Genomic DNA, 26413 nt, shown 5'->3' with positions numbered 1-26413 from the left:
AAAAAAATTATATATCTATATCAGTATGTTTATTTTTAAACACAACATTTTTCAATAAATTTTATTTTAAAAATTTAGGAGAAAAAAAATTTTTTTTTGATCATAACTGACGTCCAAAGTTTAAAATTCGTTACTTTTTGTCAAAATTCACATTTTCCAGTTACTTTGTTTGTATTGGCAATGGGCCAGAACGATGTAGATGTAGAATATTGTTTATTACAATTATATGTAAGTTTTATGCATGTACGTATTTTCGTTTTCAAGTTATCACACATTAATAAAAAACAAACGTATTAACTTTAAGCAAATTTTCACTATAATATAGTAAAATTTATTTTTTATTTAACATAAGTAAAAATTAAAATATATATACATAAGTATAATAATTATAATATATGCGTTGAAATTTCACAAAAAAAATTAATATGAGTAGATATAAAATACATATAAAAAATGCAAAAATGTAGACAAAAATGCATCTGTGATGCTGGCAGGTACAAATCTGTAAGAGAGTATTTATTTATTGAATATGCTGCAAAATGCTAATACATATAAATTTAATGTGAAACTCGATTACATACCTTACTAGTAATTGCAAAAATAATAAAAAATAAAAAAGTAGAAAAAATGCATCTATGATGCTGCAAGCACTAAATCTGTAAGAAAGTATTTATTTATTGAATTTACTGCAAAATGATAATTCAAATAAATATGATGTTAAATTTGTGATCAGAATTATATCACATACTTATCCTATCAGCAATGATGTTTTGGAAAACATTCAGGATGTAATCCTTTCAAACAGTGCGTACATATTGTTCTCGATCTTCTTTTTAGGCCTAAACTAGTGCAAACACAGCATCTAGATTCTTTTTTTGCTGGCAATTTTCGCAAATCTCTTGGTCCTAGAGGATGAGGATCTTCAGGTTGTTGTTTGGTCGCCATCCATTCCGCCTCCAAGATCTCTATTATTGATACGTAAAAGGCGTACCTGGGTTTTAGCTTTCCTGGGCCTCCAAAATTTTCTTTGTATAATATATATGAGTTCAACACCATCCTGCCTATGATGTTGAACCCAACTTTCTTCCAGTATTTCACGGTCTTTCTCTCATCCAAGTACGCATATAACATCATATCTGACGTATCGACCCCACCCATAAATTTATTGTATTCTAATATTATTTCTGGCTTTGACTTAGTTACATTACGCTTAACAATTTCTTTTGCACGCGCCCTCGCATGGCTGGATAGTAGCAAGACCGGAACTTTTTGAGATGCTTTTTCTCTGAATCCACAGGCTAACAACGGCCCGGATCTAAAATAAGATGTTTGGCCCACGGAAAACTTCGACGATTTTAGTGGGGCGGGCAGGTATTTTCGATTTCATCGAACAGTGCCAGTTATGTAGGTACCCATTGTATATAGATGTCGAACAAGAGGAACCGACATGAAGAAATTATCTACAAAAAGATGATAGCCTTTTTTGAGGTACGACGCTGTATCCTAGACCAAATTTAGAATTGATGTCCTTTTCCTGCTGAGTCCTGGCCCCTCTATAAGTGAAAAAACTCAAGCAGTAATTAGAGACTGAGTCTCACAGCATCCAAAATTTTATGCCCCACTGATGATGATGTTTTTTTGGAAGGTACTGCAGGAGCGAGGTTTTATTTTTTGTACCTACAAGGCTCTCATCCACACAAATTTGCTGGTGTGGCGTGTAGTGATGTCGGAACACTCTGTTAGCATGATCAAGCAGGGGTTGAAACTTTGCACAAGGATTGTATCCTTGTTCCCCTGGCTTGGATAACTTAGTGTTATCGACAAAATGGAAAAAACGTAACAAGTGATAAAAGCGGGTTCTTGGAAACATTTTACCAAACCATGGAGTGGTTTGGGAGGAAGAAGTGGACCAGTAGGATGCTATTGTAGGCTTTTTGATTAATCCCATGTTCAATATACATGCTAGGAACCCCTTTATTTCTAAAACCGAAATTTTGGTCCAGTTCTTCAGAGCAGGCGGTACGTTATTCCCCATGCCATTTATGACTTGTTGTGCGTAACGGTTTGATTCCGTTACGATCAGATGGAGCAAAGTCATTGTAACAAAAAGATTGAAATATGCAATCGGAGGTGAATCTGGCGGTGGCATATGCTTAGGGCCAGCAAGCTCTAGGAAAGAGAAAGGAAGTGAAGAAGATTGCTCCGGAGATAGAACCTCCTGATAGTCCTCATCATCGTCATCATTTACCGATTGCGTTTGATTAGAGGCGCTTGGAGGGGAAATATCCTCATCAGAATCATCTGATCCTTCAAATGCACTAAAATCAGGATCAGAGTCAGACTCTGAAATAGTGTCTGAGAACTCCATATAATCTATAACATCGGAGTCATCTGAAACTTTTTAAATCTTTGATGTTGATGCCATAGTTATAGTTGAGATAAATTTTTGTAAAAGTTGATAAATCTAATAAAAAAAATAAACTATATGTAACGATATGTTACAATATAAACCTAAAACTAAAATAAAATTACGATAAATGAATCGAAAATATGAAATAGAACGATAACAAATAACTTATTTTATATATATGATTCGATATAAAATTGAAATTTATAACTAAAATTATAAAATCTATACCTTATATATCTTACATAGGAAATTATTTTATATAGAAAACTATATAGAATAACGAAAGAATAAGATGAACAAAGAATAAAATGAACAAAGAGACAAAATGGCAGCTTACCTGCAACACACACAACAGAAGTCTTCAAGCAACAGAGCAAGAGTGAACTTTGAAAATTCCAAACAAAGGTTATATAGGTCAACAAAACACCCCCTGGCCACAAACATGTGAAACATAGCGTTAGCTATACGATGCCGTCAAGTGCTGACATCTGTTGTCGATAGATTTCATAAAAAATTATTTTTACCAAAGTACACATGAATCGTTACCCTGGTCATTTTCATTGAAGGGGGGAACGACTGGTCGTTACCCCGGTCATCTACGAGTTAATCTTCCACAACCTGGAGGCCATCCTGGCCTTAATGTGAACTGGAATCACGCCCGCTATAACAAGAAGAGCTGAGGTCGGAGCTGTCTGATAGGCTCTACAGATGCATAGGGCAGCAACCCTTTGGGCCTTGAGGAGCTTTTTCTGTATGTAGGTCTTGGTGGTAGCCTCAGCCCAGACGGGAGTGGCGTATAGGCTCAATGGCCCCAAAATAGATGAGTTTAGCTGCTCTGTAACCAATGCCCCAGGTGTTCCTTGCGATGCTGATCAGGGCGTTGGAAGTCTTTGTTGCTTTGGCCACAACTATGTCAATGTGATTAGTCCACTGTAGCTGCTGTTCTAGAACAACGCCGAGATACTTGAAGTCCTTGACACATGGAATGCAAATGTCATTGATTTCAATCCGAGGGCTGCGTTGCAGTGGAGTGCTCTTTGAGAAGATAATGTAAGAGCATTTCGCATGGTTGATAGAAAGGTTAGTGCAGGAGCACCAGCCTGAGATTTTAGTGAGAAGGTCATTAGCCAGGATAGATAAGTTGTTACAGTTCTTATCAGACACTAGGAGAATGCTGTCGTCGGCATAGCCCTGCAGGAGGTGGTTGCCAGTTGTTTTGTTTATAGTAGTAAGCAGGTCAATGTGCACGATGGTCCATAAGCCGGGCCCCGCAACAGAGCCCTGCGGACAACCCTTGGTGACATGATGACTGTAGCTGTAGTTATTCAAGAAGAAGCCAGCTCTTCTATCGTGAATGAAACTTTTGATAAGATTGTAGAGGTTCCTAGGGCAGTTGTGTGCCTGAAGTTGTTGAAGAATGACCAGTTATCAAAGGCACCGTGGAAGTTGATAGAGACCATCAGCGTGTGCCTACCCGTAGCTTTTGCATTCCGGATGTAGTCAACAACATTTGTGAGGGCCGTAGTAGTAGATTTCCCTGGCGTGAAACCATGTTGGTGGTTGCTCAGGACTCCCCTTCTTCTTAAACACGTGAGTACCCTTGTGATGACCATCCTGTCAAGGACTTTGCCTATGACAGGAAAAACGCACCATGGTTTATTAAATTTGCCGCAGAACTGTCTTCACGTTTGATGCTGCTTCTTATTGATAAGAGTTTTATATTCATTGAACTACCTGGTGTAGTTATTTTTGTGTAGAGTCCTATCGTGGCAGTTTTGGTGGTGTTGGTAAATCTTACGCAGCCGTCTGACTTCTCTGCGGTGGTTGAATAGGTTGGAGTCCCACCAAGGGGCATTGGTGTTTGATTTAGTGCTTTTCATGCTGGCAAGATGGTAGCAATTTGTCAACAGATTGTTGAGATTGTGGATGCAGTCATCTATTTCTTCATTCATGCTGGTTATGGCAACGTTGACATTCCAGTTATCCCGTATGAGATTCTGGTAGATAAGCCAGTTAGTATGGTGGTAAGAAACAGCCATGTCCATTTGGATGTTAACTTTAATATAACGATGGTCACTTGCACTGGGCTCGATGCAAGTGGTGCAGAGGGAGATGGATGGGGCCATGTGGATGTTTGCCAGAGTTACATCGACCCAGCTGTCACCCCTGGAAGAGTGATAGGTGGGTAGGGCACTGGTATTGCAGGAAGTAAGGTACAGGGCAGCCACAAACTCCTGCATACTATACTTCCTACGGTCCTCTATGCGGTTGTGCCATAGGAAGGACTTGGCATTCGTGTCCCCACAAATTAACCACGGCCTATCTGCGATGGTCCTGTTGATCATATCTAAGTCCTCCGACATATATTTTATGTCATCAAAATGGAAGCAGTAGATGGAAGTAATGAAGGTGTTGTTATTATTGCTGTGAATAACACAAGTTGTAGCATAAGGAGTGGTTAAGTGCGGCATAAATTGGTCATTGAGACTGGGGTTCCTGACAATAATGGCTGTCTTAGTCGTAGCCTTGGAGCCTCTGAGAGGGAAAACCCTCCAGCTGCCATAGTTCGTTAGTTAGTTAGTTAGTTTATTGGTGCAAGGGCGACACAGGCCAAGCTGCGCCATGGCAAATGGTATAAATAAATATATATAATCTAGAATGTTTAATATAAATAAATAAACTGATAAATAACAAAATCAATAACAAAACAATATATAACAATACACACATAAATGAATAAATAAATCAATAAATAATTAAATATGTTTATAAATATTATTCACTTTCAAAAAGTTCAATAATTTGTCAAGATTTGGCCTCTGGCCCAAAATCTCTCTCAAACTTGCATTTCCAAAATGCTGTCTATGACTTTGATCAAAAGCTGTGCAGTTGCTAAGCATGTGTTTAACACTTAAAAAGCAGTTGCAATACTCACATACTGGCTGGTCTTCACCCTTCAAAAGATATTGATGAGTCACCGAGTATGCCCAATTCTCAAACGAGTAAGAATTACTTCATATCTCCTGTCATACTGTTTATTATGTGTCCAATTTTCTATATTTGGCTTAATCTCATGTAGTTTATTGTAAACTTGTACATACCACACTTTTTGCCATCTCTCTGCTAGTTGTTATTTAACAACTAGCTTCAAATCATCTCCTGTCAGCTTTTTCATTCCCTTTTATACCTACATGGCCTGGAACCCAACAAAATTTTACAAAAAAATTTCTCGCAGTAAGATGGCAAAAAAGCTTACGAATTTTAAACACTATAGAGTGAGAACTAGGATCACATGACCTCAAAGCCTGAAGTGCACTAACTGACTCAGTGTAAATAACACAGGAACAATGACCTTTCCTATTTATATACTTTAAAGCTAAATAAATAGCATGCAACTCTGCAGAAAAGATGGAAGAATTCAATGCAATTTGTTCTGCCACGATTTCATCCTGGCAGACGAAGGCTGAGCCAACGTAATCATCAGATTTAGATTTATCTGTATAAATAGGAATTAAATTCCTGTCACAATGTTGAATTTCTGCAAAGTGCTGTCTGTAGACAAAGTCTGGGGTGGATTCCTTTCGAAACTGCTTTAAGCTAAAGTCAACATTTATAACAGGGGTTGACCAAGGTGATATACTACAGACCTCTAGCTGTGAAATGTTGCCTGTGTTCAAATACATCATGCTGCTCACATTTTCCATTCTTATAGCAAATGAGGAGACACTATTTGGACGAGCTTCAAATAACCTTTTCAGCTGAGTATCTAATACTGTACAATCAACTGAAGGTTTAGTAAGAGATTTTTGTTTTATATAATAAAAAAAAGACAACTGTTCTCTCCTGAGAGATAGTGGAGGCTCATAAGCATCCACATACAAACTTTAAACCGGAGAAGTTCGAAATGCACCAGTGCACAAATGCAATGTTTGATGGTGGATAGGATCCAGCATCTGAAGAGTAGATTCTTGCACAGAACCATAAACAATGCATCCGTAATCCAGCTTTGAGCATACAAGGCCCTCTAAATCCTGAGCATAGAACATTTGTCTGCTCCCCAGGAGGAGCAGCACAGTACCTTTAAAAGGTTCAGAGATTTTTGACATCTACTCTTCAAATTGCGCAAGTGTGGTAAAAATGTCAGTTTAGAATCAAGTGAAACTCCCAAGAACTTTGCCTCATTGACCATTGAAATTTTAACCCCATTTAAGTGAATTTCAGAGTCCAAGTGCAAACCACGCCTTCGGCAAAAGTGGATGCACAAGGTCTTCTCTGTATTAAAAGTGAAACCATTGGTCTTGGACCAGTTGTCTATGCAATTTAGGGAGGTTTGCAGTTGTCTCTCAATGAAACTCATATTACTAGACTGGCAGGAGATCTGAAAATCATCCACGTACAAAGAGTGTTTTACACTAGGAGGAAGACAGTTAGCTATGCTGTTGATTTTGATTAGAAACAGAGTCACACTCAAAATAGAGCCTTGAGGAACACCTTCTTCTTGTGTGAAAGGCCTAGATAAAGATTTGCCTATCCTGACTTGAAATCTTCGATTCTGCAAGAAGTTTTTTATAAAAGTTGGCAAATTACCACGCAATCCGAATTTGTGCAAATCACAAAGTATTCCGTATTGCCTGCAGCGATCGTAGGCCTTCTCTATATCAAAAAATACAGACACTAAGTGCTGTCGTCTAACAAACGCTTCGCGTATAGATGTTTCAACATTTACTAAATTGTCCGTGGTACTTCTGTTCCTACGAAATCCACTCTGATGTGGTGAAAAGTAGTTCTTTTCCTCTAGGACAGGGCTGTCCAACTGGCGGCCTGCGGGCCGTATACGGCCCACCAAATAATTTTTACGGCCCGCGCGTGCATTTTACTATTAATAAATTTATGTTACTAAATTATTATTATTAATATTAAAATTATTTTATTATGTGAAAATTTAAATCTAATTTGAATTTAAAGTAGGTACTATTTAGTTTGCGTAACATCACTTAACCTGGCTGAATACAGCAGCAACCTTCTTGGCCCCCGAAATGATTGGTGAAGAAAATATGGCCCGCGGGCTATGATAAGTTGGACAGCGCTGCTCTAGGAGGAACATCAGGCGTCTGTTTACCATCCTCTCAAAGAGTTTACACAGGCAACTTGTCAGAGAGATTGGTCTGTAATTAGAGGGATTCTTGCAATCTTTACCTGGCTTCAAAATGGGAATAATGATATATAGCCTCCAAAATTCAGGAAAAGTATGTTCTGTCCATATTCTGTTAAACAGATTCAAAAGATTAGAAAGGGAATTATTTGACAGATTTTTAATCATGCTATAGTGGATTTTATCCGGGCCTACAGCAGTATTCCTTGAGCAAGAGATTGCTGTATGTAGTTCTATGCCAGTAAATGGCACACTATATTCCTCATTAGATGAAGAATGAAAATTTAAATTTTGTTTTTCTCTTTGTGCTTTATAAGCTTGAAAATTCCTTGGATACATAATATTGCTAGATGAAGCAGAAAATGTTTCTCCCAACGAATCGGCAATACCCTGTATATCGCTGACTATTGTGCCATTATTTTCTAGCATGGACAGAATGAGAAGTATATTTCCCATTAATTTTGTGGATTTTGCCCCAGACTGCTTTAGAGCTGGTGGAAGATGTTATGCTAGAAACATACTTCCTCCAAGAATCCCTTTAACTTTGCCTTCTTATTTTTCTGGCATTTGCCTTTGCCCTTGCTTTTTTGCCTTTGCAAATTTTCAGCAGTGGGGTATCTTCTGAAAATACCCCATGCTTTCTTTTGTGCTTTAAATGCTGCCTCACAATTCTGATTCCACCATGGTTTAGGATGTTTTGGATATCTAGTTGATGTTTTCCCCATTGTTTTTTCAGCTGCCTGAATAATACTAGAAGTGACAACTTCAACTGCGTCATTGATATCAGCAGTATTGACCATTTCCTCAGTAATGTTAGCCAAAGAGGAGAATGCAGGCCAATCTGCCGTTTCCAGTTTCCAGCGTGGTGGACGGGCTGTTTCACAGCTTTCTCTGCCTCAATATTTTAGAAATATTGGGAAGTGGTCACTAGAGAGTGGATTACATCCAACCATCCATGTAAATGCTGAAAAAAGATTTGGAATTGCTAATGATAGATCAATGGCAGTGAACGTTCTTGATGGGGCATGGAAGTATGTCACTTCTCCAGTATTAAATAGGTACAGTTGGTGATTACCTATAAATCTCTCGATGGCTCTGCCTCCACTATTGATGTCAGGACTTCCCCAAATAGGATTGTGACCATTGAAGTCACCCAGTAACAGGAACAAAGTTGCCAGCTGTTCAACCAAAGCATCCAGTTCATTCTCATTGACTCTGACATCTGGTGGCAAGTATATAGAACAAACTGTGACAGTTACTCCAATAGAAATCCTGACTGCCACAGCTTGCAAATCAGTGGTTATTTGTACCGGTAAGGATGGAATGCGATTTGAAACCAAAATAGCCACACCACCACTGGCACGGTTGTGGCTATCATCATCCTTGCGGTAGAGATTGAATTCTTTAAAAGATATTTTTCTCTAGGTTTTAGATGTGTTTCCTGGAGTGCCACACAGAGAGATTGGGTAGAGGATGTCAAGTGTTTAATGTCAGAGAAGTTGTTGCGGAAACCACGATAGTTCCATGGGTTATTTTATAACCCATTATGTGTTTGAGGTACCATTCTTTGTGAGAGCATCTCTCTTTAACCTAACCTGGGGTTTTTCTTTTGGAGGTGATATTGGTTTTGTCACCACCTGATTAGTCTCTTCATCAGAGATATCAGAAAACTCACTCATAGAGTGGGCTTCTGATTTTTTACATTTAGAGAGAGCCGATTTTACTCTCTGCTTCAATAGTGGGTTCTTACTAGCGTTTTTAGAACCCAGGTTCCTTGTTATTACCCCTGTTTTAGGTAGGGGTGTTTTTGGTTTTATACTTTCCTTTTCTGGTGTTTCTTTTGGTGTAATCAGTAAACATTTCGCAAGCCTGGTGAGAGATTCCTTTGGGGAAACAGAAATATCGGTTTGAACTCCACATGTTTTTGTGGATTTCAAAGCAGCAGCAGATGTTTTTTGTTTTAGTGGTGCACTTGAAGTGACCATGCGACGTGCCTCTGGATACGGTAAGTTGTTGACTGTTTTTACACGCTGGATTCCTTTATCTGTGTGCCATGCAGGGCATTTGCGAGAGTAGGTGGGGTGCGCGTTTTTGCAATTCACACAGCATGGAGTAGTGGTACACTCAGTGCTCTGGTGACCTTCCATTCCACACTGTGCTCATACATTCTTCCCTCGACAGGATGTCTGTGAATGTCCAAACCGCTGGCATTTGAAACAACGTAGTGGGTTTGGAACGTATGGACAAACTGGACAGTGCAGTAATGAAAGATGGCAATGTCGGCTTGTTAAATGTGAAGATAAGATGTTTGGTTGGTATCAATTTGCCATCTCGACAAATAGAGATACGTCGAACAGCAGTGACACCTTGGTTTGAAAGGCCAATCTGAATATCTGACTATTCTTCAGACATCAGATAAACCTCAGATATCACACCACGAGATGAATTTAAACTTCCGTGTGGTGTGACAGTCACTTCCATGTCTCCCAGTGTCTTTATTGTTAAGAGTTTTGCCAACTGTTGAGGTGAGGCTGTTTCTATCAGTAAATCTCCCGATCTCAATTTTTGAATTTTTTTCAGATGTCCAATTCAAACAGTGTTTGTATTAAGAAAGGAGAGCATTTCGATAAAGGTTTTTCTCCAGTTGCGTGTATTATCAGATAAGTAGGTTGACTGAAATTGTTTTCCTGGTTTGTTGGTACTTGATCTCGTCTTTGTTATTTTATGGTTTTTGGGTCCATATTGAGAAATAAATATTCAGCTCCTAATGACCCCACCCAACAAGGGGATGTTGTCACATGGGTCATTCCCATAGACCGTCACACCAGGGTTTCCCAGGAGCTATACTCTCACAATGCAGTCAAGAGCACATCTGAACTGACAAGACAAAACTGTCAAGCAGGGACGCATCCGCTCGGTCTGCATCGATCGGTTGACTCCAAGCCAAGGTCAAGAATGACTCAACGATCAGCCGATTGACTCAAACGGAGCCTGATTTGAGCCTCCCGTTTATCCGAAGCAGGGGCCAAAGCAGTGTGTTGGGGACGTTATGTTGCCCCTCAACTACCAGGATCCCCCTTTCCGGTATACGGGACACCATGCACGGCAAACACGTGGGTGGGCGTTCAGATCCCAGGGATGGTAAAGAAGAGTTACTAAACCATCTCTGGAAGGTCCCCTCACCAAGGACAGGAACCCACATCGAGGGGCAGCAGTTCAGCAGGTGCCCGAACAAAGTAGCAGAAAAATCGCTCAAAAATGAAAAAAAGACAGTACTTACAAGGAATCCTGTTTGTAATAAGTTGTAGATAGTCCACAATAGTAGTCCTAGGTGATGGTAATCCGGTATGCTGCAGGTGATGAGAACTTGAGGACACCAACAGTCCCTATGTCAGCTGTCTATAAGGGTGGAGTTGCTGTCTGGATGTCGACAAGGTAAGTTCTCTCTTCTCTAGCACCTGCCAGACAGTGTAGTTTTGTTAGTTTTAGTAATATAGTTAGTGGGACTGCTCCCGCCACTTCCGTTTCCCCATCCACTTCTGGGCCCTCAGTGTCCCAGAAGACAAGTTTCGCTAAGGTGGCAGCACGTTGGGCTCCAGCAGCTTCAGTGTCTGCTCACTCTAACAAGTTCTTCAACACTGAGCAATTGTATGCTGGTGTTCCGGCGCAGCATTAATGTGCCAAGCCTGCCGTCCTTATCGGCAGGATGCGCAGGGTGCTTAGTGCCCATGTTTCCGTTCCGGAAGGCTCGTCTGTTGACGAGATTCTAGACGGCATTGAGTGCACCCTAGTGCCAGGGGAGGTTTCCTGGTTTGCGCCCATGGGCAAGGACCGGTACTTCATTGGGTTTCGGTCGCCCGAGAGTCGCCGCCTTCTTGTTACCACAGGTTTTGTGGTAAAGGACATTAGGGTTTTCCCTGTCCCCTTGGATGAAGACATCACCACCGTCTTCATCCGTTTCCTTCCCCTTGAGATAGACCTAAAAGCAGTTTGCTTGTTAATGGGCCAGTTCGGGGCCGTGAATGCCGTGTCGATGCTTAAAGTCCCGGGCCGCCCGCATATCAACACGGGCACGGTTAAAATCTGTATAGAAGTAAAGAAACCTATCCCGAACATTGTCTACTATGAGGGTGTGCCCGACTCTTGGCTACAGGGGCGTCGAGCGTATTTGCCGACACTGCCTGGAGCCGGGTCATGAGCAGCGGGACTGCAAGGCTAGTCTGTGTGACAATTGTCATAGCAGGTACCATGCCTCCAGGTCTTGTCCTAAGCCGTGCCGTGTTTGCTCGGGGGACCATAATATTCTCTCCTGCACTTCCAAAGGCTCTGTTGAAGAAGCAGCAGCTTCGGACAACATCGAGATGGAGGTGTCTGTGGATGCCTCTGTCTCCATCTCTCCTTCCATCGATCTGCCGGAAGCCCAAGCTGCCCCTATGGTCATTGGAGAAACCGACCCAGTCCCAGCTCCGTCTGTGGAAACTGGAAATAGTGATAAGATAGTAAATAAGGTAGATGAGGACAGCTCTAAGCTAGATAGTAGGGAGCGGTGAGTAAGCAGCGTGAGGACTAGGAGTAAAACTAGTCGTAAAAATAGTGTTAAGGGGAGAGAAGGTGAAACCAGCAGTGACGAGTCCGCTGCTGGAGGATCCGACTCTGGGAGGGAAGGTAGGCCCAGTAAGCGGGCCTGCCGAAATAGGCGTAGGCACCGGAAGGCCAGGGCTGGCAAGTCCTCTGACCCAAATACGGAGGAGTACTAACCCCCTAACTTTAACATGGCTTTCAAAATACGTTTAGCGACCCTTAATTGTAATGGACTTCGGTCCATCCCCCGTCAGCTTTTTGTTGCATCCCTTTTGCCTGCCCTTCAGCTAGACATTCTAGCTTTGCAGGAAACGTATTTTGAGAACATGCGAAGAGGACCTTTAGGCCTAAAATTAGGGGCTATAATAGCTATTATAGCTTCTCCAGGGGTAGGAGTGGAGGAGTTGCACTCCTCATCTCCTCCAGTATCACAGTCCAACAGTTTGTCACTGATAGTGACGGACGGATAGTTTGTTTAGACATTGTTAAAAATAAAAAAACTGCTAGGGTTGTTTGCATCTATGGCCCTACGAGGCCTAGCTTACGTTCGGACTTCTTCCAAATTCTTGGTAGCTATTTGGCTACCAATAAAGACTTATTTGTCATTGGTGATTGGAATGTGATCCTTCGTCCTGAAGATAAGAAAGGAGGTAGCTGGTTTTCTGATAGTACTAAAAAAAAAACTTGAAGACCTCTTGTGTAATTTTGCCCTAAAAGATGTGCAGCTTGCTGTTTTGCCCAGCAACATTATCTTTACATGGAGTAATGCTAGCGGCTCTATAAAATCAAGGTTGGATAGGATGTACTCTAACATCCCATCTTCTGCTTCTGACTTTTCTGTCATACCTCTCCATTTCCCGGGCAATCGGTTCTCGGACCATTCGCTGGTAATGGCAACATTCAATCTATCCTGTTCTTCAAAACGTAACCATTTCCACCTCACCCCTGAAATTCTTAGGGATGAAGAATATCTGTCTTTAGTAGACAAGCTACTAACAAGCATGCTTTCGCTATCCACTGTCAGCCTAGAGGACTGGTGTAGGTTTAAGGGGGAGGTGCTCCAACTTGCCCGCTCCACCGATAGGCACCTTCGCCGCAAGAGACATTGTCGACTGCGGCTTCTTCAATGCTTCTTGTCTGACTGTCGCTGCAGCAATGACAACACTGGGTACATTGAAGGTCTCATTAAGCAGGCTTCGGCCAGCATCTCTGCCCTTCTAACAAGTAGATTCGAACACGCCTATGAGGGGTACAAGGTCTCCTGCCTTAATACTCCGAGGCGTTTCGACTCGAACTTTTTCGGCCGTTATCGGAATGATAAATCTAAATCTAATGTCTCCTCCAATCTAAAGCACGATGGCACCTTAACTTCTAATGACCAAGAAATTACCCAGTTGTTCTTTCAGCACTTTTCCCAGTTCTTCGCTCCTACTCACGTCGACTCATCTCAATGGGAAGACATGACAAGGGCAATTCCTACAGCCTGTCTTCATCCCTTTCTGCATCTTTTTTCTCAGGATTCAGTGAAATCTGCAATTTCTGCAATGCGTGCAGGCAGATCTCCTGGACCTGACAACTTCCTAGCAGAGTTCTATAGTTTTTTCTGATAAATTGTCCTCCTTTCTCCCAATGGTTTACAACTCTCTGTCCCCCAATGACCCTAGTATTTCAAAATTCAACTTGGGTCAGCTCTCTGTTCTACGCAAGCTAGACAACTGCACTACTGACCATGATTTTCAGCCCTTAACGCTTACCAACGTAGACTACAAGTTCTACGCGCGCATTATCTACAACAAAATTGGTTCTGCCCTGACCCCTAGTATTGCTAGTACTCAAACAGTAGGTATTCCTAATAGATGTATACTAGATAATCTAAGCTTTATTAGGTTACTTAGTGAATACTGCTCCAACAGGAAATGGCCATTAGCTCTGCTTTCGATTGATCAATCGAAAGCTTTTGACCATGTTGATCACGGCTTTCTTTGGCACGTTCTTAAAAAATATGGTATACCTGACAAGGTACTTTTGGCTATCCAAATTATGTATCGTAAGGCTCATTGCCGCATTAGTATTAATGGCCTTCCCGCTCGGTAAGGGAGTCAGGCAGGGATGTCCTCTGTCCATGTTTCTCTTCTCCCTAAGTATCAACACCCTCTTGGGCAAGATACAAAGGGACTTTAGTATCTCAGGCTACCCTATGACTGGGTACTACAAATCGGACTACTATAAGTTTATGGCCGATGCGGATGACGTCACTTTCTTTGTGAAAGACAACTGGGCTATCTCCAGAATTTTTGGCCATTTTGACAGGTATTGTCAGGCCTCTGGAGCTGTCATTAACAAGGGGAAATCTTCCTTTCTGCCCCTTGTTGGTTCCATCTTACCTGTGTCTTTCTCTGACATCCCTGTGAGCAATAGGGTTAATATTTTAGGTTTATACTTTGGTGCCGACTCGGCCAAACATAACTTAAAGGAGATTAAAGTTAAAATTGGGGACAAAATTTCCATTTGGACGGGCAGCTATCTCTACTTTCCAAGTAGAACAGCGGTTTGGTATTTTTGTCTACTATGCCTCTGTTTTTGGCCTGGACGTAGGCTTTAGGCATATCAATCGACTCCTTTTTCGTTTTGTCTGGGGCAATAAACCCGAATGAATTAATAGGCATATTATGTATAATACTAGAGCAAACAGTGGCTGGGCCACGTTTGATCCCACCCTCTTCTCTACTTCTGTCCAAATTAGGCAGCTGGTCCTTGCCCTTACTGGCCGCGATCACCCGGTAAGCAAGCTGTACAGCTTCTTTCTTGGATATCGCCCAAGTTACTTTTACCTAATTACAAGGTAAACCTCATGCCCAATATACTGGGTCCACCACCCTTTGTGAAAGTATGGTGCACACACCTACTTAGTCTCTTCCAATCTGGGAATATTCCATCTGTTAAAACTAAGGCTTGCGAAATCTATCGCCACCTTAGGCCCGATATCTCGCTATCCCTCTGTCCGCTAAATACTCAGGCCACTATCGACTGGGCCACTGTTTGGCGCAGATGTTTTGATAATTGGTTGGAATTGGTTTTTTGGCAGAAGAGTCATATAGGCTAAGCTGCGCGATAACAAATGGTAAATAATTATAAAAATCACAAATAAGAAACATATGACAAAAATAAATAAATAAATAAACAGCAACAAAAAACAGATATATACCTATTATTCACAAACAAGAACGAACAAAAGGCTAATAGATATATAAATACATAAATAATTAAATTTCTTTACACAAATTAGAGACTTTTAAAAAATATTGGGCCTCATACCCAGAATCGGTTTAAGACTTGCATTTCCAAAATGCTGTATACGCCTGGTCTCAAAAACAGAGCAATCGAGCAGTATGTGTTTTACAGTAAGAGAACACTTGCAATACGTGCATACTGGCTGCTCATCACCCTTCAAAAAGTATTGATGAGTCAACCGAGTATGTCCAATTCTCAAACGAGTAATAATAACTTCAGATCTGTTATAAAATATTTTGTGTGTCCAATTTTCTATCGTAAGTTTGATCTCATGCAGTTTATTGTGGACTTGTGCGTTCCACATATTTTGCCATCTCTCTGCTAGTCGTTTTTTAATGACTAGCTTGAAATCACCTCCTTCAATACGCATTGTATGCTGTGAAGGACTAGCTGACTTTGCAGCTGCGTCAGCTTCTTCATTCCCTTTTATACCTACATGGCCTGGGACCCAACAAAATTTTACAAAGAAATTACTCGCAGTAAGATGGCAAATTAGTGTGGGTAGCCTGAGGTAGGACGAGGTCGTACCTCTTTTTTTGATAGGCAACAGTTGGGTGACAACTGCCCACTGGTCAGTGGATGGCTTAGAAAATGCTTTTTCTATCCCGTAAAGTCGGGATTCTTTTGTCAGGTCGAGTGGAGGAGGTGAGAGGGGTCGACGGTAAAGCGTTAACGATACCCGAAATAAAGACAACCTTTTAATAAACAAACACACATTTATTTAGACAACATAATCCTAACATACAAAGACTACCTACTTGCGCGTTATTCGAAGGGACCGCGCCGAGAGAGAGTGTACAATATTGGGTCATACCTCGGATGAATTTCGGTCTAGTTTTGGATTGGCGTTCTTGCTGGGTCGAGGATCTTGATCGGATCGTGTCTCGGGATCGTCCCAGGGTTCGTCGGCGAGGCGGTCGGGTGGCGTCCTGGATCTGGGTAAGCGGAATCGACTCCCCTTCCGTGCGGCACCTGGTCTTTATACCTTCGGGTCTCGTGGCCGGGTTTCACCAATCGTATATTTTTTTAAAAGATGTCCGGGTGATTCAGTTTCGGGTTCCGTTGGGAAAGGAAGTCACTCCGGGGCACGGAAGGATAGATTTCCTCCCAGGGAGAATTTTAACACAAAGAAAAACTGAGAGTTTCGATGTTAATAATAATTGATCGTTTAATATCAAACATTTTATTTTTAATTAACTCGGTCTAGTTCTCACATTAGCTTACAAATTTTACTCACTATAGAGTGATAACTAGGTTAACATGAAATCAAAGCCTGAAGTGCACTAACTGAGTCAGTATAAATAACACAGGAACGATAACCTTTCCTATTTATATACTTTAAAGCTAAATGAATACCATGCAACTCTGCAGAAAAAATGGAACCAATTCAATGCAATTTGTTCCGCCACGATTTCATCCTGGCAGACAAAAGCTGAGCCAGCGTAACCATCAGATTTAGATCCATTTGTATAAATAGGAATTAAATTCCTGTCATGGTGTTGAATTTCTGCAAAGTGCTGCCTGTAGACATAATCTGGGGTGGATTCCTTTGGAAATTGCTTTAAGATAAGGTCAACATTTATTACAGGAGTTGACCAAGGAAGTATATTACAGACCTCTAGCTGTGAAATGTTGCCTGTGTTCAGGTCAGTCGTTCTGCTCACATTCTCCATTCTTATGGCGAATGAAAAGACACTGCTTGGGCGAGTTGCAAATAACCTTTTCAGCTGAGTATCTAATACTGTACAATCAACTGAAAGTTTAGAGTAAGATTTCTGTTTTATATAGTAAAATAGAGACAACTGTTCTCTGCTGAGTGACAGTGGACGCTCATAAGCATCCACATACAAACTTTGTACGGGGGAAGTTCGAAAAGCACCAGTGCACAAAGTAGTGCTTGATGGTGGATTGGATCCAGCATCTGAAGAGTAGATTCTCGCACAGAGCCATAAACAATGCAACCGTAGTCCAGCTTAGAGCAGACAAGGGCCCTATAAATCCTGAGCATAGAAACTTTGTCTGCTCCCCACGATGAGCAGCATAGTACCTTTAAAAGGTTTAGAGATTTTAAACATCTACTCTTCAGGTTGCACAAGTGTGGCAAGAATGTCAGTTTTCGGTCGAAATAAACACCCAAAAACTTAGCCTCATTTACCATGGGAATTTTATTGCCATTTAGGTGAATTTCAGGATCCAGGTGCAAACCACGCCTTTGGCAGAAATGGATGCATGATGTCTTTGCTGCATTAAACGTAAACCAATTGGTCTTGGACCAATTATATATGCGATTTAGGTAAGTTTGAAGTTGTCTCTCAATGAAACTCATATTACTAGACTGACAGGAGATCTGAAAGTCATCCACATACAAAGTGTGTTTCACACTGGGAGGGAGACACTTAGCTATGCTGTTAATTTTAATTAGCAACAGAGTCACACTCAAAATACATCCTTGAGGAACCCCTTCTTCTTTGACAAAAGACGTAGATAGTGTGTTGCCCATCCTAACTTGGAATCTAAGATTCCGCAATAAGTTTTTTATAAAAACTGGCAAATTACCCTGCAGTCCGAATTTATGTAAATCACAAAGTATTCCGTAACGCCTGCAGCGATCATAGGCCTTTTCTATATAAAAGAAAACAGACACTAAGTGCTGTCGTCTAACAAACGCTTCGCGTATGAATGTTTCAAGTTTTAATAAATTGTCCGTGGTACTTCTGTTCCTACGAAAACCACTCTGATGTGGTGAAAAGTAGTTCTTTTCCTCTAAGAGAAACATCAAACGTCTGTTTACCATTCTCTCAAAGAGTTTACACAGGCAACTTGTCAGAGAGATGGGTCTATAATTAGAGGGATTCTTGCAATCTTTATCAGGTTTTGGAATGGGGATAATTATTAATAGTCTCCAAGAGTCAGGAAAATTATTTTCTGTCTATATTCTGTTAAACAGGTGCAAAAGATTAGAAAGGAAATTGTTTGACAGATTTTTAATCATGCTGTAGTGGATTTTATTTGGGCCTACAGCACTATTCCCCGAGCGACAGATCGCTGTTTGTAATTAAATTCTAGTGAATGCCTCATTAGATGAGGAGTAAAAGTTTAAACACTGTTTTTCTCTTTGGGCTTTATAAGCCTGAAAATTTCTTACATACATAATATTGCTAGATGAAGTAGAAAACATTTCACCCAACGTATCAGCAATACCCTGTATATTGCTGATTATTGTGCCATTATTTTCCAGCATGGACAGAGAGTGAGAAGCATATTTCCCATTGATGTTATGAATTTTATCCCAGACTACTTTTGAGCTAGTGGAAGATGTTATGCTAGAAACATACTTCCTCCAAGAATCCCTTTGGCTTTGACTTCTTATTCTTCTGGCATTTGCCTTTGCTTTTTTAAAAGCAGTGAAATTACTAGCAGTGGGGTATCTTCTGAAAATCCCCCATGCTTTCTTTTGTTCTTTAAATGCTGCCTCGCAATTCTAATTCCACCATGGTTTCGGATGCTTTGGGTATCTTGTTGATGTCTTTCCCATGTTTTTTCCGCTGCCTAAATAATACACAAAGTGACAACTTCAACTGCATCATTGATATCAGCAGTATTGGCCATTTCCTCAGTGATGTTAGCCATAGAAGAGAATGCAGGCCAATCTGCCTTTTCCATCGTGGTGGACGGGCTGTTTCACAGCTTTCTCTGCCTTGATATTTCAAAAATATTGTGAAGTGGTCGCTAGAGAGTGAATTAGATCCAACCTCCCATGTAAATGCTGAGAACAGGTTTGGACTTGCCAATGATAGATCAATGGCAGTGAATGTTCTTGGGGCATGGAAGTATGTCACTTCGCCTGTATTAAATAAATATAGCTGCTGATTGCCTATGAATCTTTCAATGGTCCTGCCTCGACTTTTAATGTCGGGACTGCCCTACATTGGATTGTGACCATTGAAATCACCTAGTAAAACAAATAGGCAACTGTTCAACTAAAGCATCCAATTCATCTTCGTTGACTCTGACATCTGGTGGCAAGTATATAGAACAAACCGTGACAGTTACTTCAACAGAAATTTTGACTGCCACAGCTTGCAGCTCTGTTGTTATTTGTACCGGCAAGGATGGGATGCGATTGGAAACCAGAATAGCCACACCACCACTTGCACGGTTGTGGCTATCATCATCCTTGCGATAGAGATCAAATCCTTTTAAAGTAATTCCCTCTCTAGGTTTCAGATGAGTCTCCTGGAGTGCCATGCAGAGAGATGAGGTAGATGATGTCAAGTGTTTAATGACATAGAAGTTGTTGCAGAAACCACGACAGTTCCATTGGATTATTTTATAATCCATTATGTGTTTGAGGCAGCATTCTTAGAAAAAGTGTCCCTCTTCAGTTTAACTGATGATTTTCCTTTTGGAGGTGACGTTGGTTGGATTACCTCCATATTATTCTCTTCATCAGAGATATCAAAAAACTCACTCATGGACTGAGCCTCTGATTTTTTAGATTTAAAGAGAGCTGCTTTCACTCTGTTTAGTGGGTTCTTATTAGCCTTTTTAGAACCCACATTTCTGGTTGTTACTCCTGTTTTCATTACAAGAGTTTTAGTCTTTGTGTTTGCCATTTCTTCTGCTTGTGTAGGTGGGATCAGTAAACATCTTGAATGGCGAGTAAGAGATTCACTTAATGATGCAGAAATATCTGTTTGAACTCCACATGTTTTCGTAAATATCAGAACATAAGCAAATGTTTTTTGTTTTAATGTTGGCGTTTGAGAGACCATGCGGCGGGCTTCTGGGTATGGTATATTATTTGTGATTTTTACCTGTTGAATCTCCTTTTCTCTCTGCCATGCAGGGCATTTCCTTGAGTAGGCAGGATGGGTATCTTTATAATTCACACAGCATGGAGAATTGGTGCACTCGGTACTCTCGTGACCTTCAGTTCCACACTGAGCGCATGTGCTTTTCCCACAGCAGAATGTTTGTGAATGTCCAAATCGCTGGCATTTGAAGCAACGCAGCAAATTTGGAACATACCAACGAATTGGGCAGCACAGATAACCGGCTGTGATAGCAGATGGCAAAGTTGGTTTGTTAAAAGTTAAAATTAAGTGCTTAGTAGGGATTAACTTGCCATCACGACGAATAGAGATACGTCGAACAGCAGTAACACCTTGATCTGAAAGACCAATCTGGATATCTGATTCATCCTCAGACATCAGATCAATTTCAGATATCACACCACGTGAAAAGTTCAAACTTGTATGTGGTGTGATGGTGACTTGTATGTCTCCTAGAGACTTCATTTTCAAGAGTTTTTCTGACTGTTGAGGGGAGGCTGTTTCCACAAGTAGATCTCCTGACCTCAATTTTTGAATTTTTTTTAGGTGACCAATGGTCGACTCAAAAAGTTTCTGGATTAAAAAAGGAGAGCGTTTAGACAAAGGTGTTTCTCCTGTATCTTGAACGATAAGGTAGGTTGGTTGATTGGAGGAATTGACCTCCTTTGGTAACAGTGCATTGGTCGATGTTTTAGATTTTAGAGAATCCATATTTAGAGAAAATTATTCAGCTCCTAGTGACCCCACCCACCATGGGGCCCAACAAGAGGATGCCGTCACATGGGAGAGTCCCATAGACTGTCACACCAGGGTTTCCCAAAGAGCTATACCCTCACAATGCAGTCAAGAAGAGCACATCTTGTCTAATGTGTCCGCCCGGTCTGCATCGATCGGTTGACTCCAAGCCGAGATCAAGAATGACTCAACGACCAGCCGATTGACTCAAATGGAGCCTGATTTGAGCCTTCCGTTTATCCGAATAAGGGGCCAAAGCAGTGTGTTGGGGACGTTATGTTGCCCCTCAACTACCAGGATTCCCCTTTCCGGCATACGGGACACCACGCACGGCAAACACGTGGGTGGGCGTTCAGATCCCAGGGATGGTAAAGAAAAATTCCTAAACCATCTCTGGGAGGTCCCCTCACCACGGACAGGAACCCGCATCGAGGGGCTACTAAAGAAAGTAAAAGTTCCAAGAAAAATAAAAAGGAAGTTAGCTGCCCGATGGTCAGGACCTTACAGAATTACTGCCATTTTAAGTCCTGTACATTATGAAATAAAAAAAGTATAAAATTTAAAAGAAAATTACATGTACATGCAAATCGAATAAAACCATCAGTAGCTATAGAGGAGGACAAGTTACCTATAGAGTTGTCAGAACTTATCCTACCAAAGGAAATTATATCAGCCGCATCCGAAGAAGACCCACAGATAATTACTGATCCATGGGATGAGCTTATATTAAATGCATCCCTACTTCTTCACACACCCCCTGAGCTCGAGGAAAGAAGTAACAGAGAAAAGGAAATGGAAGTATCCGAAGACAAAGAAGACATCGAGGAAGGACCTACTCCTCCCTATGCACTCAGAAGTCAGGGACCTATCGAAGAATTACCCTGCGTAATGCCAGTTACACATCGTAGTCGTAGCCGGATACCTCGATTTGTATCACCTTCGACTATTAGATCCTCCTCTCCCTAGGTAATAAATAATAATTACTCAACCTTTTATTATATTAAGGTTAATCTAGAACATAGAAATTGATAGGCTAATTCTCTTTTTCGTGCTTCACTGTCTTCTATGGACTTGCGGCATCTTCTCTTTTGGTCACGGGGGATAAAAAGAGAAAAAACCAAAAATGGCCTTTCCAACCTTTGGCCTATATTAATCTTTTAATTGGATAGTATATTTGGATATTTATTGTTTATCCTTTCTTCATAATGGGGAAATAAGGTTCCCTCCAGAAATTGGGAGTTCTTTTTAGGATTTATCCTGTTCTATTCGCCCATGACAGAGCGGCAATTTTCTTCTTTGATTGTTATCTGTAGGGGCCTGATCAAGGGTTTCGAGATCCTAATTGTAATATATTTCCTTTTTCAGGCTAGGTGTACCGTTAATTATAGAGTCTAGTTATTTAGAACTAAATAATCTAAGTATAAACCCCTATATGTATATAGGTCCCCTAGATGGTACTTTATCTGGCCTGGCTGGCATTTGAATTTTGCCCATGCTGCTACTCTATTTGCATCGGCAGATAAATTAAAGTCGATTATAAAATCTGGAGTTTAAATAGCTTCCTCTCTTTTACCACTTGATTTGACTCATAAACTAGTGTGTTGTTGTCCATCTAGTTTATTTGAAACCAATTATATTTTACAGAAGTCTACAGGAACCCTAGACCAGGGAGTACCTCACGATAACATCAGGGAAGGAGGTGAACCTGGACCCTCCATCCTCTATATCTCGGACAGATGTGCTTTGGTCGCATATCAAGCCATGATCCGTGGTATTCAAAGATATGTCCGATCTAACCGACCCACGACCCTAACTATGGCCATTGTCTCTGGGGGATATCAAATTTCCCCAGTCTATCAGGAAAGGTTTACAAGTCAACAGGATTGAGTAAAATGGGTAGGATACATACGGCAAGTAGAAACTAGAGCAGCTCCTCGTCCAGTTATCCACCTTATAGCCCCTTGCATATAAGCCAGTCTGCCTCCCCAGCCACTTTCACCACTTTCGCCAATCGCATCTCCCAACCCATCTGACGAAGAATCCTCCCACACTGAAGAATCTAGTACAGAAGATGAACACTCATCTTCTCCTTCACCTTCCTTCTCTAACAAAAGAAGTCGATTCTCCACGACAGAGTGAATTTATAATGAAATTCTGCCTTATATGTTGGGTCAAGCCTTGTGAGACAAAAGGGACAGTCAGGATAGTGGGTTGGTTGGTTGGTTGGTTAATTTTTATTGGCACAAAAGCCATGCAGGCTATACTGCGCCACGACAAATGGTATGATTGGATGTATAAAATAAATAAAAAAAACATATATACAGAACAGTTTAACCATTCAAAAGCCAATGGTGATATATATATAGAATCTATAATATAATAAATAAATAAACAACAACAAAAAATAAAAACATAAACAACAAAAATATATACAATAATTTAAATATGCAACACAAGGTAAATAAAACTATACAATAAATAAATCATTATATTTCTCTATACATGTTAATGACTTTCAGAAAGTCCAGTATATTATCCAAGTTTGGCCTCTGGCCCAAAATGTCTCTAAAGCTTGCATTTCCGAAATGCTGTCTACGACTCTGATCAAAAGCAACACAGTTGCAAAATATGTGTTTAACACTTACAGCACAGTTGCAGTGCTGACATACTGGTTCGTCATCTCCCTTCAAAAGGTATTGATGAGTCAGTCGTGTGTGTCCAATTCTCAAACGAGTAAGGATAACCTCAGATCTCCTATCATATTGCCTATTATGTGTCCAATTTTCTACCGAAGGTTTGATCTCGTGAAGTTTATTGTGGATTTGTGCATTCCACACATTTTGCCATCTCTCTGCTAGTCGTTTTTTAACGAATAGCTTCAAATCACTGCCTTCAATACGCATTGTATGCTGTGAAGGACTTGCTGACTTAGCGGCTGTATCAGCTTCTTCATTACCTCTTATACCCACGTGGCCTGGGACCCAACAGAACTTCACAAAAAAATTTCTCGTAGTGAGATGACAAATTAGTTTTCGAATTTTAATAACTATGGAGTGAGAACTACGTTCATACGAGATCAAAGCCTGAAGTGCACTAACTGAGTCAGTGTAAATCACGCAGCAACGATGACCTTTCCGATTTATATACTTTAAGGCTAAATAAATAGCCTGCAACTCCGCAGAAAAGATGGAAGAATTCGGTGCTATTTGTTCTGCCACAATTTCATCCTGGCAAACAAAGGCTAAGCCAACATAGTTATCCGACTTAGATCCATCGGTGTATATAGGAATTAAATTCCTGTTACAATGCTGAATTTCTGCGAAGTGCTGTCTATAGACGTAGTCTGGCGTGGTTTCTTTAGGGAACTGCTTTAAGCTTAAATCAACATCGATCGGTGAAGATGACCAAGGTGAAATACTATTAACCTCAACATGTGAGATGTTGCTTGTGTCTAGGTCAATCGTGCTGCTTACATTCTCCATTCTTATGTCGAATGTGGGGACACAACTCGTCCGAGCGGCAAATAATCTTTTCAGCTGAGTATCTGAACAATCAGCTGTAAGTTTTTTCTGAGATTTTTGTTTAATGTAATAGAAGAGAGACAACTGTTCTCTCCTGAGAGAGAGTGAAGGCTCATAAGCATCCACATACAAACTTTGAACAGGGGAAGTTCGAAATGCACCGGTGCACAAACGCAAAGCTTGATGGTGGATTGGATCCAGCATCCGAAGAGTAGATTCTCGCGCAGAGCCATAAACAATGCAACCGTAGTCCAGCTTAGAGCGAACAAGGGCCCTATAAATCCTGAGCATCGAAACTTTGTCTGCTCCCCAGGATGAGCAGCATAGTACCTTTAAAAGGTTTAAAGATTTTAAACATCTACTCTTCAGGTTGCGCAAGTGTGGCAAAAATGTCAGTTTTTTGTCGAAAGAAACACCCAAAAACTTAGTCTCATTCACCATTGGGATTTTATCCCCGTTTAGGTAAATTTCCGGATCCAAATGCAAACCACGCCTTCGACAAAAGTGGATGCACGAGGTCTTTTCCGTGTTAAAACTAAAACCATTAGTCTTGGACCAATGGTCTATGCGATTTAAGGAGGTTTGTAGTTGTCTCTCGATAAAACTCATGTTGCTAGACTGGCAGGAGATCTGAAAGTCATCCACATACAAAGAGTGTTTCACACTAGGGGGAAGACAGTTAGCTATGCTATTAATTTTAATTAGGAACAGAGTCACACTCAAAATAGAGCCTTGAGGAACACCTTCTTGTTGCGTGAAAGGCCTAGATAAAGTGTTGCCCATCCTGACTTGGAATCTTCGATTCTCTAAGAAGTTTTTTATGAAAATTGGCAAATTACCCCGAAATCCGAAATGGTCCAGATCACGGAGTATCCCATATCGCCAACAGCGATCATAGGCCTTCTCTATATCAAAAAACACAGACACTAAGTGTTGTCGTCTAACAAACGCTTCGCGTATAGATGTTTCAAGGTTTACTAAGTTATCAGTGGTACTTCTGTTCCTACGAAAACCACTCTGATGTGGTGAAAAGTATTCATTTTTCTCTAAGAGATACATCAGACGTCTGTTTACCATCCTCTCAAAGAGTTTACAGAGACAACTTGTCAGAGAGATTGGTCTATAATTTGAGGGATTCTTGTGGTCTTTACCAGGCTTCGGAATGGGAATAATGATCGATAGCCTCCAAGAGTCAGGAAAAGTATGTTCTGTCCATATTCTGTTAAACAGATTTAGAAGATTACAAAGGGAATTGTTTGACAGATTTTTAATCATGCTGTAGTGGATTTTATCCGGGCCTACAGCACTATTCCCCGAGCGAGAGATCGCTGTATGTAGTTCTATGTTAGTGAATGGCACATTATATTCCTCATTAGATGAAGAATGAAAATTTAAATATTGTTTTTCGCTTTGGGCTTTATAAGCCTGAAAATTTCTTGGATACATAATATTACTGGATGAAGACGAAAATGTTTCTCCCAATAAATCGACAATACCCTGTATATCGCTGACTATTGTGCCATTATTTTCTAGCATGGACAGAGAATAAGAAGTATATTTCCCATTGATTTTATGGATTTTATCCCAGACTGCTTTTGAGCTAGTAGATGATGTTATACTAGAAACATACTTCCTCCAAGAATCCCTTTGGCTTTGCCTTCTAACTCTTCTGGCATTTGCCTTTGCTTTTTTAAAAGCAGTCAAATTTTCAGCACTAGGGTATCTTCTGAAAATCCCCCATGCTTTCTTTTGTGCTTTAAATGCTGCCTCGCAATTCTGGTTCCACCATGGTTTCGGATGCTTTGGATATCTGGTTGATGTTTTCCCCATTGTTTTTTCAGCTGCCTGTATAATACTAGAAGTGACAACTTCAACTGCGTCATTGATA

At 40.7% G+C, this 26413-nt stretch overlaps 2 protein-coding genes and 2 pseudogenes across 2 annotated transcripts; 1 reads left to right on the top strand and 3 right to left on the bottom strand.

The window, feature by feature from the left end:
- Window positions 1–744: 744 nt before the first annotated feature.
- Window positions 745–4367, bottom strand: LOC111641565 (annotated as a pseudogene).
- An 824-nt stretch (window positions 4368–5191) lies between these two features.
- LOC111641556 lies at window positions 5192–9709 on the bottom strand (annotated as a pseudogene).
- A 1977-nt stretch (window positions 9710–11686) lies between these two features.
- LOC111641555 lies at window positions 11687–12112 on the top strand. The gene has a single exon (XM_023387739.1). The coding sequence runs from the start codon at window positions 11687–11689 to the stop codon at window positions 12110–12112; it is 426 nt and encodes a 141-aa protein (XP_023243507.1).
- Window positions 12113–19774: 7662 nt separating this feature from the next.
- Window positions 19775–20980, bottom strand: LOC111641554. The gene has a single exon (XM_023387738.1). The coding sequence runs from the start codon at window positions 20978–20980 to the stop codon at window positions 19775–19777; it is 1206 nt and encodes a 401-aa protein (XP_023243506.1).
- Between the last annotated feature and the right edge of the window lie 5433 nt (window positions 20981–26413).

This window comes from Centruroides sculpturatus, unplaced genomic scaffold (assembly GCF_000671375.1).
Source record: "Centruroides sculpturatus isolate CEXI.00-Female unplaced genomic scaffold, Cexi_2.0 scaffold1576, whole genome shotgun sequence".
NCBI lineage: Eukaryota > Metazoa > Arthropoda > Arachnida > Scorpiones > Buthidae > Centruroides > Centruroides sculpturatus.
Note: the sequence above shows the minus strand (reverse complement) of the source record. Positions and strands in the feature narration are given on the sequence as shown.